Source organism: Ammospiza caudacuta, chromosome 3 (assembly GCF_027887145.1).
Source record: "Ammospiza caudacuta isolate bAmmCau1 chromosome 3, bAmmCau1.pri, whole genome shotgun sequence".
NCBI lineage: Eukaryota > Metazoa > Chordata > Aves > Passeriformes > Passerellidae > Ammospiza > Ammospiza caudacuta.
Window position 1 is genome coordinate 77,588,224 of NC_080595.1, and position 21,115 is coordinate 77,609,338.

A 21,115-nucleotide genomic window follows, 5' to 3' on the forward strand; every position below is an offset into this window, starting at 1 on the left:
CTTAACATTGTTTTTGAAAAAAAGTGAAGAATACTCTTTGTAGAAATGCAGGAAATCACATTTTAGGAATTAACAGTCTGCTTCACCACACTGACTTTCTAATTTAATAATCTGCTTCATTGCCTCCTAGTAAATAAGGAAAACCCATTCTATTCAGTTGTTAATTTGAGTCTTTGTCAAAAAAAGTTTGGTGAGCAACAGACCTGTAATTTATTCAACTTGGTATCTGATGTATCTTCAAAATGCTGGATATAAAAATGGGCATATTTCAGAACCTTTGCAGGGCCAGATCCTGTGTGAGCAGATGAAGAACATCTTTCCATGTGTCTGGTCTCTGCTGTGCAGATACATGGAAACCATATGGATCTGTGCAGGTTCTGGCACACGACAGCATCTCATAGAATCTATAGAATTATACTGTGCCAGGTTAGAGAGCTGTTTCAGATTCACAGCCTTGAGCAGTGTCACTTAGCTGCCTTGTTTCTCTGTGTGCTTTTCTGTAGTCGCCTCGCTATCATTGACCTGTCAGGGGTTCTGACGTTTGTGGAGCTGGAGGCGCGGGCCGCTGACAGCGCGGGGCAGCCGGAGGCAGGCGGGCAGCTCAGGCTGGAGCGCAAGGACGTCTGGGACATGAAATGGGCCAAGGACAACCCAGACCTGTTTGCCATGATGGAGAAAACAAGAATGTATGTCTTCAGAAACTTGGATCCAGAGGTAGATATCAACATACATAAACTACTCATTTAAAAAAGTTCACTCTTAGGTTAATGGCTCTTTCTTGAATAGCATTATTGTTGTGCTTACCGCTCAGTTCTGCAAGTGTTTGTTTATATAAACTGCTTCAGGTTATATAAAGCTCAAAATCTTATCAACTCTCATGTGGGAATGTTGTTTTGGACCATATAGGTAGAATGAATGGTCAGTCCTAGAAACATAAAAATGGTGTCATATTTTTCTTAAATGTATGAGATTTTCAGGGGTGTATTTTTTGTATGCTTTGGAATACATAAATGCAGTTTTAGTAGAGATACTTGTAAAATGGTTCAGTTGAATCTAAATATTGGCAGGTGTTATTCTATTTCTTTGTCATAACTTAGTTGCAGAAAACATGAGGATTTTTAATAATGTCTGTATTTACACACTTGTCAATAATGAATATAGTTAATGAATATAATATTTGTTTCTTGTTGGAAGTGCAATTATATTCTAGTTTGGAGAAGAATGTATCTAAATGTATACTTAGGATTTAGTCAGACAGAGTACAAGTTCATTCCTTTATAATTTATTTAACTTTCAGGAACCTATACAAACATCTGGATATATTTGCAGCTTTGAAGATTTAGAAATCAAGTCTGTTCTTCTGGATGAAATATTAAAGGTCAGTATAACTAGTTTTATTTTGTAGGAAAAGTCGGTGTCTTTCTTAATGATAGATATCTGTTTTGTTGGGTGAGAATAAAAGTCACCAGGAATAAAAATATGTTTCTTTATCCATTATGTTAGAATCCTGAACACCCTAACAAAGATTACATCATCAATTTCGAGATTCGGTCATTACGAGACAGTCGAGCATTGATTGAAAAAGTTGGCATTGAGGAATCTTCCCAATTCATAGAAGACAATCCACATCCCAGACTTTGGTAAAATCTCCTATAAGCCAAATTTGTTTAAATTTGTCTACTTTTCTATTCTTTTCCTGTTCAGACAGATCCAGTATGAAAATAAAAACCCTCAAAACCAGCCAAAGCAGTATACATTTTACACACAATGATTAAAGATTTAATGAATGTTGGAGTACCTAGAATGTCAGGCAGGTGCTGTATCATGATAGTGGGTATAAAATGTAGGCTCAGGACACCTTTTTGCTCTGTGCTATATGGGCCCCAAAACACAGTGTTCCTTGTGTCTTGGAGGGAATTTAAAGGAAATTAAAAGCTAACAGCAAGTTAACCAAGTTGGTTAAATTAAAAATAAAATTTATATATTGAACATTAAAGTGCTTAAAACCTGGTAAAAGGAATACATCAGACTGATAGTAGGGTAAAAGTAGTTTGAACAATCTTGTAGCATTTGGACAGGGCTTGAAGGACAGAAAGAAGGGCTGGGTGTGTTGTGTTCCCATGCAGCATCTCAAAAGTAATCTGAAAAATGGAGACAGTGGCATGCTTAAACTAAACATGGCTCAGCTATTAAACTAAAGTTGAAAAGCCTGCAGACTAAACATGTGAGAGTAAATCTGTGAAAACAGGAGTGCTGGAAATCTGTTTAATATCCCAACTTGTAAGGGCTGGAAGAGTAAAGGCCTCTACTGATAATTTAATGAAAAGGCAGTGCAGAACCTAAAACTTCATTGACAAGTTCCTTGATGCAGGAGACCAATTCTCCTTAACTCTCTGGAGACTGTTTACTTACCTGTGCCTTTCTTTAGTAATTTTGGCTCTGTTTAGAAGCTAATGGTCTCTTGCAGCATTGGATGCTTAGCTTGCATCAAGGGGGTTGGAGAGTTCACTGTTAGTTGTGATGGTTCAGAGATGAATTTAGAGTTGATGAAAGACTGGGCAAGACACCTTGCTTTAAAAGTTTGTCACAAAACCCATTATTTTCTATCTAGTTATTCCTTTGTCTCCAGAATGTTAATTTTGAAAAACAGTTATATATTGAAAGTTTCTGTAATACCATAATTTTATTAGCTTGAGTGCATAGGGTGAAATGTTAGTGTTTCGAGTCTTCATTTTTACAAATGTCTTGAACTGGCTGAAGATTTTTGGAGCTTTCAAATTGTTCATGTGGTTTTTTGCTAGTCCTGTCTGTTCCCTTAATAAAAAATTACTATTAGTTTTGCAAGTCTGTGTCTCAGTAAAAGTTCTATATCATAAAAGCACAAAATATAGGTGAAATTCTGTTCGCTTTGCTCTGGAATTGCCATGAATTTTATTTTATTATGAGAGAAAACATGTCACATATTTCTGAAGAGATTCATTAGAAGTGCTGGATATAAAGCCAATATATTCCAGATCAGAACAAAACAGTGACCTTGCTTCTAGAATGCAACAAACAGGGTGATGTGTAGATCAATTGGTTTCTTTGATGTCTGTGCTGAGTACTTGAGTTTAAGTGATCCAGCCTTCTCAAATTGATTGAGAGATACCCAGCTGATACTGCCTAAGCATGGCTTGGGTCACTGAATACAGCAATAATATTAGTGGTTTTGTCAGTGCCTCACTGCACTGAGTCTGCTTCACAGTGCAAATCAGTCAGTTTAAATTTTAAATAGCCTTACTTTTGCAGAAAATTCTGGAGCTCATTCAAGCACCTGATACACACAGGTTGGCCTGAATTCCCTATTTGCAGAACTAACCAATAGGGCAGTACCAATCATAAAGCTCCCCAAAGGTTTTCCCTGCTGTCCCAAGCTGCTGTCCTAACAGGACCAGGAACATCCAGAGGATCAGAAGGATAATTTATTTGTCGTGGCCAACGGAGCTGGAGGCACTTAGATAGAGGCTGCCATCAAGGCTTAAAGTTTCCACAAATGCACAGGGAGAAATAAATAAATAAATGGAACTGCACTGAGACCAGCAACACATTTCACGTAAGTGTAACAGTCAAATCTTGCCCATTCCTCCCAAGCCAGTGTCCCTCTGAACAGCTGAACTAAATAATATTAGCAATTATTTGAACATCTCTCCCTGACCAAGTACCAGGCAGATCACAGAATGTTTTAGGAATAAACAAACGACTGTATTAAGATTACCTAGTAAACAATAAATTGCAACAATTTGTATGTCTTCTTTAAATGATTACTGGTTAAATATACCCTCATTTAATTGACTCCATGGCTGCTCTTCCATCTGCTATGTTTGTTTTTCACACAGGCGACTCCTGGCTGAAGCTGCTCTTCAGAAGCTGGATCTGCAGACAGCTGAACAAGCTTTTGTGCGTTGCAAAGATTATCAAGGCATTAAGTTTGTGAAGCGCCTGGGCAATCTGCAGAGCGAGTCCATGAAGCAAGCAGAAGTGGCAGCCTATTTCAGCAGATTTGAAGAAGCTGAAAGAATGTATCTGGATATGGACAGAAGGTAACTGCATGTAAACATCTCAGCAGTAGAGAAGTCTGGGGAAAAAAAAAGCATTCCTTAATCAGGAATGGCTGTTTTCTCTGGAGAGTCTTTACCAGTTTCTGCAAAAACATAAAAGGATCAAATTGAGAGAATTTTGGTTTATCCATAGATAACCAGTTCTGTATGTAAACCAGTGCATTCCAAACTGTTTACAAAACCTTGGCTGCTCTAGGTAATGCTATGTTTTAATAGATGGTTTTTTTACAAGTATTTTGTTGGTATTTCAACTGGGATTCCAAAAATACAAACAATCTTAAATAATGTTTAATTTATGTGGTGTTGCTCTGTGCTAGTAGCCAAGTACACATTCTTCTCAATTACATATACAAACAACAGAGTTTTTAATGAACTGTAATCTTTGGAGAGACAGAAAGACTCTGGATGAAACTGTGAAACATTGAAGCCAATCAGTGTAATTTTTGCTCAGGAATGAAAACAAACAAAGCAAAATTTTAGTATTGCTGGGAATATAAGTTAACATTAAATAATTAGCCAGAGCATTGTCTCTGCTGAAAAAGGATAATGAGAAATCACCAGCAGCAGTTGTGCAATGTAGCCTGTAGATGGTGGTCAAACATGGAGAAACGTGAATCACTTATGCACATGAGAAATTTTTAAGCTTTGATTAATGGAGCCATGAAAAACAGTAGGGAATGATGGAGAAAAAAAATAGTTATTATTTCATGCTGTAAGAATGAAAGTAAGGGGGACAGGCTGGCAGGGGAGAGAGACGGCAGGAGCTGGGGAGAGATGCCCAATAGTGCCTGGTAATGAAAACTTCCTTGCATGTCATTAATTAGTTGCTGGCAGTTGGGTGGTGTGGGGATGTGGGCTGCCTCCTCAGCACTTCAGTCACACTGCAACACCCAGTTTTAGATATGGCATATTCATTTTCACATGGCCGAAGAGAAGTTTGGACATAGAATTGCAGAAGTCAAAAACTTACTTTTTTGTTTACTGGTTTCAACTTTCACAACTAGAAAAATCCTGATAAGGATATCTACCATAAATCACAATGAAATAAATCTATTTTTCAAATAAATTCTAATGTTTTTAGATAGATGCTCTTACTTAGCTGACTGCATTGACTTTCTCATGCCTTCCTTAATTTACTTGTAAGTTGAGGGCATTTTTAAAAGGGCATAGGTCTCTCCCATTTATTTTCTATGCACCTGCAGAATTCTTTTATATGAGGTAATATAGAATTATTCTGTTTGGTGGAAAAAACATGCCAGACAGACACACAGTGAGTCATATGTATGCATGAATAATAAAAAGGAAAAACTACTGCTGAGTCCTTTCTCCTTTATCCAAAATCACCCTTCATCTGGAAAATAAGTCTCTGAGATCCATTTTATTACATCTCAGCTTTAGTCTCCATTATTCATATTTGTTGCTTCTTGGTCTTTCCCCTCACCTTCCTTCTGCTTTTAGCCTTTTGCAGCTGCTGCCATCTCTTGTAGTGGGTCAGCAGTGAAAGATGCAGAACAGAGTAAGAGGGAACCTGAAGTAACATGAGCCCAACTGTATCACTCGTTTAACTCCTCACACAGGAGTGTGGCTGATAAGGAAGCGCATACTGTTGTATTTGCAGGGATGCCCTGACGAAGGCAGGAATGATGCATCTGGCTCCATGTTCTCAGAAGGCTAATTTATTACTTTATTATACTATATTATATTAAAGAATACTATACTATACAAAACAGAAAAGATACTTACTGAATGCTCAAAAGATAATAATGAAAACTCATGACTCTTTCCAGAGTCCTTACACAGCTTGGCCATAATTGGCCAATGAATCAAAACAACTCACACCAGAATCCAATCAGGCAATCACCTTTGGATAAACAATCTCCAAACACATTCCACATGAGCAAAACACAGGAGAAGCAAATGAGATAAGAATTGTTTTTCTTTTCTCTGAGGCTTCTAAGCTTCCCAGCAGAAAAATCCTGGGCGAAGGGATTTTTTCAGAGTGTGTGAATGCCACATGCATATGTGTGATATAATCTGGGAGCTCTCTTGAGTATTTGCTTTAATGGAATAGTGTTGAAATTGTAAACAAGTTATCTGGGATCACTCTGATACCTGCATTGCATGTGAAAACACTTTTGGATGCTTTGCTCGAGATGTTTGTTACCTCTTTTGCTGTGCTTGACTTTTCCCTGCTGGTTCCTGTTCAGAGACCTTGCCATCGGGCTGCGGATCAAGCTGGGCGATTGGTTCCGCGTGCTGCAGCTGCTGAAGACGGGCTCGGGGGACTCGGACGATGCCCTCCTGGAGCAGGCACACAACGCCATCGGAGACTACTTTGCAGACCGACAGAAATGGTAGGGCCTGCAGAGGAATCAACAGAGGAAGCAGCAAGGAACTTACAGAGGATATTATTAAACTGATGACAAGACTTAATTTATGAGGAGGGACAGGTATAAGGAAAGTCAGGATGCAATACATTGGATAATTTTGGAATAATGAGATTTTGCTCATATCTTTATGGTTCCATTATATGATAAACAGAGAGCTGTTGATCAGCTACCGAAAGGGTGAAGGTCATAGAAATCTCTGCTTTGCCAGAAGTCTGTCTGCTTCAAAGGAAGGCAAGGAAAGAGAAATACCTGTGAAGTTATATTAGGGTGGATATAGAACATATTAGAAAAAACCCCAAAAGGGATTAAAAGGAGTACATAATTACTAACTACCAGTGAATTTTCTAAAATGCTTCAAGTCACAAATATTTGGTAAGGTCCAGAGTTCTCTGAGCTGCATCTGTCTCCCAAACTGGGCACCCAAGGAAGATTTTAAGGGCAGTGCACACCTGTAATGGTATTTCTCCAGAACACATTTTGCAGTCGGGTGCTTACTGAGCCAGAGGTAATGTCTTCATAGCTAATAACTTAACAGGGAATGTTTTTCATGAACGTTTGTTGTTGCCTTCTAAGCCCATGTCTTAGTTCCACAGCTCCGCTATGTGTTGCCATTATCCAAACTTTATTGTCCCAATGCAGCTGAAAACTTGTGATTAGATTAGATTTTGAAAGTTGACTTTTAGATGCTTTAGGTAACTTTGGAGAATGGTCTTGGAGGTCTCGGTGTTTGCATTTTAAAATACAGACACGCAACAATAAAGCCTTTTTCTGGAAGTTTAGATGTAAGTTGTCCATTGTCTGCCCCCATCTCTACAAGCGTGGGAATAAAGCTTTAAGAATTCTTTGACTTCCTAATCTTATGCTAGTCAGAGGATCAATATTGCTACACTTTTAATATAATGATCTGTGAAAATTAAAAAAAAATTGAGTGCATTTTGTGTGCTGTTTTTTGGAAAAAACAGTGAAATTCTAACTATGAAAGTTTTTCAGGCAAAGTTACCTATTTAAAATAATGTGATTTGAATTTACAAATGCAAAAGACTTACAGAATTAAAAACTTCTCTGTGTTTATACATCAGGAGCCACCACTTTTTTGTCTTATTAGGTTAAATGCTGTACAGTACTATGTCCAAGGACAAAACCAGGAACGTTTAGCTGAATGTTACTACATGCTAGAAGACTACCAAGGACTGGAGAATTTGGCCAACTCACTTCCAGAGAATCATAAATTGCTTCCTGTAAGCAAAAAGCACCTTTATTGTTCATTGTCTTATACCAAACTATTTATTTGAAATTTCCCATCTTGGGAGGGTTAAGAACAAGAGAATGAATGCAGTGTATGACCTACTCACTTAACTGCAGTGGTGTTCCTGTGGTATTGATCTCTAGTATTACTGTTACTTTCACACTCCATCACTCTTCCTTTCCCTTATTGTCCCAGTTCCCCAGAAAGACCTGACTGACAATACTTTAAAAGGAGGGAAAGTAGATGGGATAGGGTGTGTAGGATAAATAGGTGCACAGGGTATAGGTCTGAATATGTAGCAGGAAATTACTACTAAACAATAGCTACTTTAAAACTATGCTGTGGTTGACTTAATCCAAAATGCCTGAAAAATGCAAATCATGCTCCTTTAATGCCTTTTCCAGTAAATCAAGACATAGCATTTTCTTTTAACCTCATTGTAATGGCTTTCTTGAATTCAGAAGCAGTGTGTGAGCCTAGCACACTGTTCTAAAGATTTACAGCAATGCCTAGTGCCTTCACAGAGTCCATGAAGCAAACAACCCGTTCCCCACCCTCTTGGACTTAAATTAGCCAAACAGGAGCACTGCTGTTGGTGCATAATGTACTAAAAATGCAGAACTGAGTTTAATACAGTGCTGATGCTTTTTGCAGGATATAGCTTATATGTTTGTGAGAGTGGGGATGTGTGAACAAGCTGTGTCAGCCTTTCTGAAATGTAATCGACCAAAGGATGCCGTGGATACCTGTGTGCATCTCAACCAGGTAAAACAGCAGGAGATAATCTGTAATAATACCAGGTTAACAGTGAGATTTCTATCCTAATACCCAGTGGAATACAAATCCATGTTAAGTGTCAGATGATTTGTCATAATTTCTGGAAAATTCATACTTCGGTGCTTAAACCATTTCTCTGAGATTAAGATTAAACCACTGGAGGGGCTACATGCAAAGCTACATGCAGGGTATGTGGGCAGCATGCTCAGCACAGACATTTGCAGCCTCTGTGGAGCTAGGCTGTGCTGCCTCCTGATGGAATGGGACAAGACTGGAGAAGAGATAGGTGTCCATTCTGGATATTTTCCACATCCCCCTCCTTTGTATAGATGCAGATGGATTTGTGACTGCATGAGGATGTAGCTGGAAAAAGCAGAGCTGGAAACTGATCTGCATGTTCATAACTAGAGTTGTTTCCTGGTATGACTTAACCTGTGCAAATGTCTGTGTCAATACAAATAGGGGAGAAACTGAGGATGGCTATGAGGAACTCAGTGTATGGGAATGGCAGGACTGCCTAGGGCTGGCTTTTTGTGAACAATTTTAGTTTATGGATCTGAAGAGCTATAAGGTGTGAGATTCAGTTGAGATCTCAGTCCTGCCAAACTTTTCATCTGGGGCAAACACAGTAGCCAAACCACTGAAGATGAGGCAAATTCACAGGCAAAATGAGGGGTATAGAAGGATAAGTAAAGTGTTACTGTGTGCTTTAAGCTTCTGGGCTGAGGTCCTCTTTCAGACATGCTTTTGAGAGTCTGGTTTAGACTTTTCTGGGTCGAAATCCCCATGTCCAGCTACGAGCTACAATGAAAGGATTTTGCATAGCTTCATAAAAGTAGAAGCAACTGTTTTATATGTGGTTTTGGACAGAAGTCTGTCAGCGATGAAGGAAGACGGGGAAGATTTTGAGAAGGTCAAAGAATCCGATTTTATTGTGGACTACAAATGTTTATATACTGTTTTAGGAAAGCTAGTAATGTTTTACTACAATGACTGGGTTAAAGATCACATAAACAAACTTATAGATTTTAAACATCTCTAGATTCCAGAAGTCTGATGTAATTTTATTTTTTCCGGTAACACCATCTGATTTGATCTTCTTGCAATCTTGATTTAATTCTCAAAGTCCTGTTTGCGCTGGCCAAGGCATCCTGTTATCAAATCTCTTATGCTAATAAGGTCCAAAGTAATCTCTGTTTTGGGTACCCCAACATCGATCCAGAATTTTTTTCAGTACTGCAGCATCACGTGATTGGCAATGATGTAAGCATTTGTATTCTCTTGCTTTTTATATTAATTTATAGTAGTGTGGCTCAAAATGGTGATGAAATATTGCACACAGATGCTGCAGTCTGTTCATGGATAACTGGTTTGTTCTGAGAGTATATTTGAAAAAATGAGATTAATAATTGTCTCCTTTAATTTCTAGTGGAATAAAGCTGTGGAGCTGGCCAAAAATCACAATATGAAAGAGATCGGATCCTTGTTAGCCAGATATGCAAGTCATTTACTGGAAAAGAACAAAATCCTTGATGCTATAGAACTCTATCGTAAAGCAAATTATTTCTTTGAAGCTGCTAAGCTCATGTTCAAGGTATCCAGGTTTTATTTTTATGTTGAATGACTGGGGTTTTTGGACTAGTTCTTAGTACGTCTGTGCTACTTTTATTCCCTTGGGGTTATTTTAGTTTTAACAATGTCTAGGCAATAAGCAGATGTCATCATACAGGATATGGCAAAGATGAACCCAACTCCCAGAGTTTAGATATCTCTATGTGTAATAGTTACCCTGGGTGTCCTCTATAGCTAGTGAAAAGGAGACTTTGGGGACAAAAGCCATCAATTTACTTATTTTGAGACTTTCACTTCAGTAGGAGATGAACTGCACCTCAGGAAAAGTCCTGATGCCCTGCATTGCCTAGTAAAAGAGTATAGTAGACTGGCCTGGGGTGCAATGTCCACATTATTTTAGATGTCATGGGAGTTCTTTTTATCTCCTTTAAAAAAAACCCAAACCAGCAATGTAAATAACTGGAAGCTAAATTTTGGTATTTCTTCAATTAATTCCTTCAATTAGAAATGGCTGTGGTGTGCTTTTAAGATAAAGATGTTGCTTAGATTTGGTTTGGCTGCAGAAATTTCTCTACATAGCTTAAAGTCTTGTAGGACTGATATGTAATTTTTACAGCAAATATTTATAGCAGTATATATATATATATATATATATATATATATATAAAAAATATAGGTTACTTCAAAAGTCATTCTTCTTTTCTGGGAAAACCATCAGACCTTATTGAAAGCTATGTATGTGTTTAAAAATTGCTATTTTTTTAGTTTATTTTTATACTAGATCACTACCCTTATACATGGTTACACTGATTTATCCTTCCTGAGAATCTGGCTTTATATACATGTTAGCTAAATAAATATAAAATAACGTGCATACTTCACTTTGACATTTTCATTTATAGTTCTGTTTGCAGTCTAAATTATTACATTTAAAGGGAGAATCATTTTTTGGCATGATTTCCTAGGTTTGTACAAGCATGCAATTGTCCAAGAGAATTAAATCTCTTTGTTTTTTTTTTAAGATTGCAGATGAAGAGTCAAAGAAAAGGACGAAGCCTTTGCGAGTTAAAAAGCTTTATGTGCTATCAGCCTTACTTATGGAACAGTGTCATGAACAAATGCAAAATGCACAAAGGGGAAAAGTTAAAGAGAAAAGTTCAGAGGTAATGTCTTTTTTTCCCCCTTCCTGAGTTCTGGTATCTGCTAGCTAGTCAGAATAAAGCAAGCCATCTTCATGGGAGCCTATAATGTTTTTTTTAATAACCCTTTTTCCTGCTAAGAACAAAGCTTTCCTTCAAGCAAGTCCCCCGTGAAAACATATTGTTTTAGGTATTATTTTAAAACATTTGAATCGTATGTATTAGTAGATATTTTGCTTCCTAAGTTTAACATGGTTTTCTTAATATTTTCACTTTAACAATGAAAACCATACTAAGAAACTTCCTGCAAGACTCTTGTGTCATTTAGGAGTAAGAATTGATCCCAAAGGGTGATTTGTGATTAGATCAAGCTATGTTGCCTGTAATTCAGCAGGGAGATGGCTCCAGATACAGGGGAAGCAAATGGAAGAATTTTTTTTTCTCTGCTTACACATTCATCTTCATATCCACAAATGAAATAGTTTAAACAAATTTTTAAGACCTCTGGTGTTCAAATGCAGTATTAATCCAAACTATGAAACCAGTCTGCAGATGTGCACAAAATATATTTGTATACACACATATATGATATTTATCTTAGAAAATCTGCACCAGATGTTGTGCCTGTGCTCTGTACAGAACGCCTGACAATGCTCACTGTAGGTCCATTTGTATTTTGCCTACTTAGCACGGACAGTGGTGTAATCACTAAGTATAGAAAAGCTCTTTTCATATATCCCCATTTCCTGCTGTATCTGTTTCATGTAAAAAGTACTTGTGATACTGGTTTGTTTTCAGAGTGCTTCAGCTTTGGCTGGTTTGCTGGAAGAAGATGTTCTTTCTTCAACGAATCGCTTTGCAGACAATGCCTGGCGAGGAGCTGAGGCTTACCACTTCTTCATACTTGCACAAAAACAGCTCTACAAAGGTTCTGTAGATGCAGCACTTAAAACAGGTAAGAATTAATTTTCAACCCTGTAAAGACAACACATATCTTCATTTATAGCTGCCACATTTTTCAGTTCTTAATAAATCCATGGAATTTAAACCAAAATCATATAATGAATTGAATATGGCTGCAGTCACAATACCTAAAAGGACTCCACTGAAGAAAATGCAAATCTTTCCAAATATTACCTGGTAAATTGGTTAATCTCTGTAGATGTTCTGCTGACTGTTTTGTTTCTCTCCCTAAATTATAAGGCATGCCTGAATTTACATCAGACCTCCTTGTAGAGCTTCACAAAAAATCTGTGCGAATTAAGAGAAACAAATAGCACCTTGTACTCTGTCCAAGTAATGAAGATTTCAAATCCTTCTAATATTTTTAGAACCAACCAACCAAAATAAAGTGTTTTAAGAAGACACCAATTTCCAAGTGAAATCTGCTAGTTTGTTTTTTAGAGCAATGCTTCAGTAATGTCAATAAAGAGACTGTGGTTCCTTTTGTCCTATTTTTAGAATTAATACTCTCGTCTAGTAGTAACTATTTCATACAGATGCTTGCACTTCTAAGAAGATGTGTAATAATTTCCTTGGATTTCTTTTTTTCATTTTTTGTAGCTCTTCATTTGCGAGATTATGAAGACATTATACCTGCAGTTGAAATCTATTCCCTTTTGGCACTCTGTGCGTGTGCAAACAGAGCATTTGATACTTGTTCAAAAGCCTTTGTTAAATTAGAATCCTTGGAAACTCTTCAGCCAGAGCAGAGGCAACAATATGAAGAGCTTGCTCTAGAGATATTCACAAGATACAGACCAAAGTATAACAAAACAGCTGATCTGGATGATGTTCTTGAGAGGTGGGTTTATTTTTATATGATACTATTATAATACTGTCACTTTTTTCTGCTGTTTGCTGTGTTTTTGGTTTTAGCAGTTTTGTGTGTGACCAAATTAATTAAGTGCTTTGCTGCTTAAACCAGATACTGGTCAAGAAAGAGGCAGGAGTTAGCCAGTTTGGAGGAAGGTAATACAGCACTGTGTTTGGGAAAATAGACACTGACTGCATTTGAGGATCTGGGCATAAAGATGTAACTTCATCTCAATTTGAAATGCAAGTAGACAAAGCACAGGAGTCTTAAGACCTTTGAGACTGTGTCATGTGACATTAAAGAATGTTACTGTTTGCATCTCCATGGTGGAGTGCTGAAAGTATCAACAAGGGACTGTTTAAACATTATTAACGAACAGGTCTCCAGTGTTTCGTGAATTACCTAAATCTACTTGGTGTGAAAAGAGCAATATGTGAAGTTAATGTGAAGGGCACATTTTTAAGGGGTAAATCCTTGGAGTGGCTGTACCCACAACAGTGTGTTTGACGTTTCCTGCTGAGAGCATGAAACTTAGTAAATATGGAAATCAATTTTCTTTTAGCAAACAGGATTTTAACCCGTCTTGATTGATCCTACTGTGCAGCTGTACAGAATCTCAGTAGCAGCTGTGATTCTGTTGACCCTTCAGACGTCAGAGGACAGAGTATAATAGCAGTGCAGGTGTCTGATCAGGCCTTACTTTTATATGGCCTTCACTGCTTCTTTTCACCCCATCTTTTGGATCTGCTGGTCCTGATTTGTGACTGTATGGTTCTGGGGGTGGGCATTCTCTGGTGTGAAGATTTATATACTTGGTTACATGAACAGTGAAGTGTTACATGAGCTAATAACTTCTAATCAACAACTGGCCCACCGCATTTTTATTCTTTCTCTTTTCTCTTTTTTTATAGTGGAGATGGTAAACTTCCTGTATGTGTTGCAACAGGAGCCCCTATCCTGGAGTATCAGTTCTGGATGTGCAGTGTGTGTAAGCATTGCATGAAAGCCAAAGAAGCAGGCCATTATAACGCCTGTCCTCTGTGCCACAGCACAGTAAGCTGAGGATAAAGACTCTGTATCTGCATTTATGACTGCTAAGAGCAGCCTCTAAAATGTTACTATCTTTTGAAATACAACTCAGGTACTGTATTGTAGCAGTTAGTGCTGCTATTAGAGGAAGATTAAAAAAAAAAAAAAAGCAAAACCAAAACAGAAAACCCACAAGAGAAACCTTTACTGCTTCCATTTAGCTGAAGAAATTACCATGGAAATAGACTCCATTTTTTTTCTACACTTTTTAAAAAAGATTTAAGGTAAAAGCATTCTTTTTGAATTGTAGATTGAGCCATGTGAGTTGAATGTAGGCTCATATCAATATGTTCTACTCTGAGCAGGCTCAATTTTTTTGTCTTAATTCCATAGGAAATTACTGGGTTTTCTCAGAATTCACAGTTTTTTGAGGGAAGTGATTCCCAAGTTGAAATAACATCACAATAATTTTGATAATATTACCATATATGTTTTTGTACTACTGTTAAGAGTTACTAGAGTGATGATACCAGTATAAGCATACATTAGTGCTGGTTTCTTTTATTAAGTGTATTTAAACCCACCATAAAATAAAGGGCTTGAAAACACGCAGCAGTCAGTGTGTCGCTTGGGTTCCTGAGCTTGGGTGATGTCATCTTCAACAGCTTAAGGAAACCTCTATGAACTTGCAACCTGGAACCTGGCATTTTCACGTAGCTTGGGAGAGCAGCCTGCATCTGTTGAACAGATTTCAGGAGCTGAATTGTCACCCTTGTTACACACAAAGGTCCAAGGAACAATGTCTCGGTGTCCCACCTTACTGCTGGTTTGTGCTCTGGCAGTGCTGCAGGGCCTTGAGCACGGAGTCAGCTGTGCCCAGGCCAGCACCTGGCTGCCTGACAAGAGCTGTGACGTTCACATTGTGCCTTGGCATGTTTGAGAGGAGAGCAGAGGAGGAGCTTCTGTCTGTCACCTAAGCTTAGGCCAGGTAAGGATAAGCCCCATCTCCATAGAATCACAGAGCAGTAGAACAGCCTGGGTTGGAAGGGACCTTAAAGACCATCTTGCTTTAAACCTGCTGACACGGGCTGTGACACCTTCCACTAGACCAGGTAACACAAAGCCCATCCAACCTGTTCTTGAGTATTTCCAGGGATGGGGCATCTACAGCTTCTCTGGGCAACCTCTTCCAGCGTCTTACCACCCTCACAGTAAAGAATTCCTTCCTTATGTTTAACCTAAACCTTCTTCATCTTAAAGCCATTCTCCCTTCTCCTATTGCTTTATGCCCTTGTAAACTGACCCTTTCCAGCTCTCTTAGAGCCCCGTTAGGTACTGGAAGGTGCTCTGAGGTTCCCACCAAGCCCTCTCCAGGTCGGACATCCCCAGCTCTCCCAGCCTGTCTCCCCAGGAAAGGTGCTCCAGCTCTCTGATCGTCTTGCTCTCCTCTGGCCTCGCTCCAGCGGCTCCACACCGTGCCTGCGCTGCGGCCCCGAGCTGGGCGCTGCACTGCGGGTGGGGGCTCGGGAGAGCGGAGCAGAGGGATCCGTGGCCCGGTGGTGTTACTGACACCATTGCCGTATTGCTGTGCTCTGTGGGCAGCTCTCCCCGGCCCAGCACCTTGTAAACGGGTAAAAAAGAGTCAATTTACAAGGCCATAAAGGGATAGGAGAAGGGAGAATGGCTTTAAGATGAAGGAGAGGTTTAGGTTAAACACCGTCTCTCCGTGGCCCTGCTGTTGTTAGTGACACTATTGCCGTGTTTCTGTGCTCTGTGGGCAGCTCCTACCGGCCCAGCAGAGTCTCTACGCAGCCCGCTGTTGTCATTGTCACCACTGCCGTATTGCTGCGCTCTGTGGGCAGCTCCTGCTCTGTGGGCAGCTCTCTCCGGCTCAGCACCATCCCTCCGTGACCCTGCTGTTGTTACAGACACTATTGCCATACTGCTGCGCTCTGTGGGCAGCTCTCTCCGGCCCAGCACCATCCCTCCGTGACCCTGCTGTTGTTACAGACACTATTGCCATACTGCTGCGCTCTGTGGGCAGCTCTCTCCGGCTCAGCACCATCCCTCCGTGACCCTGCTGTTGTTACAGACACTATTGCCATACTGCTGCGCTCTGTGGGCAGCTCTCTCCGGCCCAGCACCATCCCTCCGTGACCCTGCTGTTGTTACAGACACTATTGCCATACTGCTGCGCTCTGTGGGCAGCTCTTCCCAGCCCAGCGCCGTCTCTGACGTGGCCGCGCGCGCCGGCGTGCCCGTGACGTCACCGCGATGGCGGGGGAGGCGGCGGCGCTGCTGGCGGCGGCGCGGGCGGAGCTGCGGGCGCGGCGGCTCTCGGCGGCCGAGGAGCTCTTCAGCCGCTTCATCGCCCGCAGCCCCGCGGGGTAACGCCGGGGCCGGGAGCGGGGCGGGCGCGCCGGGCCGGGCCCCGCTAACGCCGCTCCCTCTGTCCCCGCAGTGCCAGCAGCGACCTCGCCACGGCGCTCAACGACCGCGGGCAGGTGCGGTACCTGCGAGTGGAGTTCGCCGCCGCCGTGCGGGACTTCACGGCCGCCATCGAGTGCCAACCCGGCTTCGAGGTGCCCTACTACAACCGCGGGCTGGTGCGCTACCGGCTGGGTACGACCCGGGCACGGCAGGGCCGGGCAGCCCCGGGTCACGGGCGGGGCGAGGGCGGGCATCGCTGCGGGACCGGCGCCGCACGCGGTGCCAGCAGTGACAGCGCCTGCTTGCCCCCCGTGTGCGCTTACACCCCTCTTGCAGGCTATGCTGCTGTCATTCGAAACGCTGCTCCCTGGAGAATGGGAGGAAAGGTGTAGTTGACTTGTGGAGAAATTTGCATTGGAGTGAAACAAGCCAGTTCCAAATACTGCCATTAAACCTGAGCTAATGCATCTCCCAAGCACCTGTAGCACAGCCTTCTCGATTTCCAGTGGGCTGCCGGCCACCTCTGGGGAATTTCCTGCCCCGTTTTTGGTGATGCCATCCCAAAATTACAGCCCAGTGCCTTCTGTTAGAGCTTGGCCGTTGCAGAGGTCGAGGCACTGGAGAATGGAGCCGGGCCATGGGCACCCGCTGGAAGCTCTGTGCCTGTGTGCCAGCTTTAGGGCAGCCTCATTATTGGTGTGTGCCTTTTGTCTCCTCCTCTTGGGAACAAACTGGCTGAACTGAGCCTTAAGTGCATTTGAGTCCATTCTTGATGTGAAACTCTGACTCCCAGTTGGGCCTGTGGAGAATCCAAATGCCATGGGTCCAGGAAGCAGCTGCTGCTTTGTGGGTGAAAGAAAGTATTGGAGGTGTTCTTGAGTTGTCAGAGGTTTGTGAGCGTGAGCAGTTACAGAAAGATAATTTTACTTTTCTTTTTTTTTTTTTTTTTTTCTTTTTTGGGACAGGAGACTTTGATGAGGCCTTGAAAGATTTCAGGAAAGTATTAGAGTTAAACCCCCAATTTGAAGATGCTGCATTGAGTCTAAAACAGGCTATGCTTGATAAAGAAGAAAAAGAGAAGCGGGGTTATTGAAAATTCAGGTTGTGATGTGATGTGAAAATATTTCGCTAAACATGTGATTTTTGTCATTGATGGGTGAAACACAAGATCATTTACATCTCTTATGTCCTGCTGAAGAACTTCATTCTTAGGTAAATAAGTTAAAAATTTATTATGATTGCAAAATAATCCGGATTTGGGATTTTTATTCTTGAGGGAAGGTGTAATGTTGATCTCTGTGAGACACATGTACAGATTTTGTACAGAAATGCTTTGTAATTCTGTTATAAATGTACTGTCCAGATTAATTGAAAATAAAAATGAACATGTACTTTTTATCTCATGATTGTCTGAAGAGTTTACCATAGAAAATATTCACAGGAGGAACTGTGGCTTTCTCTTCCTTATTAAAGAGATCATTTCCCTGAAAAATGCAGCGTGAAATCCATCTGATGGAGCTGGCTGTGAACACCCAGGCAGCTTCATTTCTCACAGGGTAGGAGGGACCATTACTGAAATCTGTAAATCATCAGCAAGGAACACCCTTCCAAATTCATAGCAACACAATTTCTAATAAAAGAAATACTCTCTGATTGCTGAAATGAGCATTAGGATTTTGTTTTTTTAAATTATGCCAGTGACATTTCTGCTTCTTGTGGCAAGTTCCTCCATGCACGAGCTGGGAGCTTGCAGAAGCACAGGGCTCACTGAACATGGTGGGACCACTGGGGCGAGTGGTGAGAGCAGACTGGAGCCTCTGGACATCCTTCCCAGCAGCCTCACCAAAATCACTTTCTGTGTGGGGATGAAACTGCAGCAGCCACAATGAGTAAATTTGAAACAGGGCTGAGAGAATGCTGCATTTACCTCTCATGCTCTTGACATTTGACTGCAGCCATTTGAAGTTACAGAAATAAGATATGTAGTACCAGGATGTGACCATTCACAGTTTGAGAAATAGGCAATGCCCATTTTTCCCCCTCAGAAGTCTTCATTTTGGACTTGATATGTTAAGCACATGCTTTGCTACCATTTATCTGGGTGTTCTGTCTCTAAAACACAGATTATTCAATGACTTGATACACTTAATGCCACCTCAGTCTTAAAAAATCCTACCAACTCTTGACTGATGGTGAGAAGGTGAGCTAGAACTAGACATGTTCTTGAGTGACCTTGCCAAGATAATTAAAAAAGCAGTAATGAACAATTGGATGTGACTTAGGAAGTTTTACTGTGAGAAGAGAGATCACAGATGTGATTCTGCACAGAACACTTAAAATGACAGGATATAGATCAAAATACTAACAGTGAACAAGCATTTTAGAAAACAAAGATGCTAGAGATAATATTCCAGCTTGTGTTGTTTTGTGACTGTTGCTTAATTACTTCTCATGCAATTGCTGGCACAGAAATAGTGCACAGGGCTGGGGAGCAATTGCCAATTCTCCACAGTATTTCCTTGTTTCTCCTGTGAAAGGATGAACTGTCATCATGCATTTCAGCTTAATCTGGAATTCTTTCAAGGTAATTTTGGCCAGTAGGGTTTTCACATTTTCCTCTTTCACATGCACACAAGTCACTTAGCTCTCTGGCTTTCAGGTTTTCAGCCTGAAATTATTAAACAGCCCTGCTCGTTTCAACTGAGGTAGAGTTAGTTTTCTTCACAGTGGCTGGAATGGGGCTGTGTTTTGGATTTGTGCTGAACACAGGGCTGATAATATGGAAATGTTTTTGTTATTGCTGAGCAGGGCTCACACAGAGCTGAGGCCTTTTCTGATTTTTGTACTGCCATGGTGGGGAGGAAGTTGGGGATGCCTGGGAGCATGGGAGGAGACACAGCCAGGACAGGTGATTAGGGCATAATGTTCAGTATATAAAATGTATAAAAAACCCCCAAAACTTGAAGAGGAGGATGTATTTAGTAACTCCCCTTGTCCTGCAAAGTTTCCTGTTATAAAAGTTTAAGAATTAAAAGCCTAATGGAGGGTAATAAAATTCTTTTGTGTAATGTTTTGTGAAATTCAGGCAACATCTCAGCCTGTAAAAGGAGCAGGGTTGTGTGCTTTGGGTGCTTTGCAATGTGAGGTGCTGCAGCTTTATACCTTCACTGGGCTTTAGGGGTTGTCTCTGCATGAGAATTCCACACCTCTGTGGAGCTCCTGGGTCAGTCCTGCCCATTCCACTGCCCTTGTCAAAGTCATGGGGTTGCACCAGTAAGTCACACAGATGGTTGCTGCTAATGCACTGTGACTCTCTTTACTCTGGCCAGAAATATTTCAGGTGTGGATAATTCTCAGCTGCTTTCCCAAGGTTTCCTACCTATAAACCTCCTCTCCCAAACCCTTGACTTTCCTTCCACAGCCATCACTGGCAGTCCCTCTGCTTGGCTTGTTCCCTGTAGGCAGGGTTAATTTGGCAATGAGTAACTGTTCTCACCTGATGATTTACCTCTAAACTTAGGAAAAACCCTGTGAATTCCATGGTGCATTACAGAATCTCAAAGAGTAACATCACTGCCTTACAGAACAAGGCAAAGAGTAACATCATCATCCTGTGCTTTTCCTAGGACTCCATTTGTCCTGCTGAAACACGGGAGGAGTTGTTGTCACACAACTCTCAGTGCTGCAAGGCCTTTCCCTTGCTTTTGCAGAAAGGTGGGGAAAGCTGACAGAATGCCAAGGTTAGCAGGGCACTGAGCAGTGTGACAAGGGTTTCATGCATATTTAGTGTGAGTGCAGCATGGGGAACAGGGAGAGCCTTTCCAATTGGAAAGCTGTGGCATGTTGAGGCCAAAGGGTTTGGTTGTCAGGTTGCCAGAATAAAGTCCCTCTTCCAGATGCCATCTGAGTGAGCAAGGGAGGTTTGGTCAGCATGGAAAGCCTGAAACTTCTGGGCTGTTGCAAGTGAGGGCTGCGCTGTGCACTTCTCATCTAGTAGGTAACCTTGTTAAAAGTGACTGAGGAGAGAAAGGTGCACTATTCCACTTGTGTGGGGACTGAACACCTCTGTCTCAGTCAAACTCAGCTATGCAGGTCATGCTCTCTGTTGCCTGTCGGGATTCAGAAAAGCAAAACCAATGTTCAAACCAAAGACTGCGAGCGGGAGGGTAATATCCAAAATTCTTTTATGTCAGCAGATGTTCATCTGCCTCATCCTTTTAACAGACATGGGCTGGATCAGTGAAACAGATTTGACCCCAGCCTATGGCTTTCATGCAGAATGGAAGGTCTGGTTGCTCTGTATGAAAACAGTGCTGAGAGATCTGGTCAGGTTGGAGGCCTCACTTCCAGCATGTTGTGAGCATTTGAGCTGAACACTGGTCTGTTTCCTAAGATTATTTCCAGGACTCTCCTTGTAGGATCCCTTTAGTGCATGAGCAGGGAGGGATTGGATTGGAAGCAGTCCAGAGCATTGCTTCCTACAGCTCCTGGTGATCAGTTCTTTTATCACTTGTGTTTGTGCTGTACAAGAAGCATGTGAAATGGGCCTGAAGGATGATATCCTTGTCTCCCAGCAAGGAATAGCTGGTCCAGCTGTGTCCCAGTTCACAACAGTAGGT

The 21,115-nt window shown here is 41.2% G+C and overlaps 2 protein-coding genes across 2 annotated transcripts in view; both read left to right on the forward strand.

Annotated features, from left to right (window-relative positions):
• The window catches only part of WDR35 (WD repeat domain 35), a 42,882-nt gene extending 28,238 nt beyond the window's left edge, over positions 1-14,644 (forward strand). Inside the window, exons 16-27 of the mRNA XM_058801499.1 lie at positions 504-714; positions 1,298-1,378; positions 1,504-1,640; positions 3,876-4,079; positions 6,305-6,451; positions 7,593-7,725; positions 8,388-8,498; positions 9,940-10,104; positions 11,105-11,245; positions 12,020-12,176; positions 12,785-13,025; positions 13,949-14,644. Coding sequence (XP_058657482.1) covers positions 504-714; positions 1,298-1,378; positions 1,504-1,640; positions 3,876-4,079; positions 6,305-6,451; positions 7,593-7,725; positions 8,388-8,498; positions 9,940-10,104; positions 11,105-11,245; positions 12,020-12,176; positions 12,785-13,025; positions 13,949-14,099 — 1,879 coding nt within the window. The 3' untranslated portion in view covers positions 14,100-14,644. The remainder of the gene's footprint in view (positions 1-503; positions 715-1,297; positions 1,379-1,503; positions 1,641-3,875; positions 4,080-6,304; positions 6,452-7,592; positions 7,726-8,387; positions 8,499-9,939; positions 10,105-11,104; positions 11,246-12,019; positions 12,177-12,784; positions 13,026-13,948) is intronic.
• A 1,687-nt stretch (positions 14,645-16,331) lies between these two features.
• TTC32 (tetratricopeptide repeat domain 32) lies at positions 16,332-17,899 on the forward strand. Its single transcript, XM_058802656.1, has 3 exons — positions 16,332-16,453; positions 16,528-16,688; positions 17,462-17,899. The coding sequence occupies exons 1-3, from the start codon at positions 16,341-16,343 to the stop codon at positions 17,587-17,589; spliced, it is 402 nt and encodes a 133-aa protein (XP_058658639.1). The 5' UTR covers positions 16,332-16,340; the 3' UTR covers positions 17,590-17,899.
• The last annotated feature ends 3,216 nt before the right edge of the window (positions 17,900-21,115 follow it).

Coding starts and splice junctions, on each gene's coding strand:
- TTC32 (XM_058802656.1), top strand. CDS start 16,341: ATGGCGGGGGAGGCGGCGGCGCTGCTGGCGGCGGCGCGGGCGGAGCTG. Junction 16,454..16,527: donor ATCGCCCGCAGCCCCGCGGG/GTAACGCCGGGG, acceptor CTGTCCCCGCAG/TGCCAGCAGCGACCTCGCCA. Junction 16,689..17,461: donor GCTGGTGCGCTACCGGCTGG/GTACGACCCGGG, acceptor TTTTTGGGACAG/GAGACTTTGATGAGGCCTTG.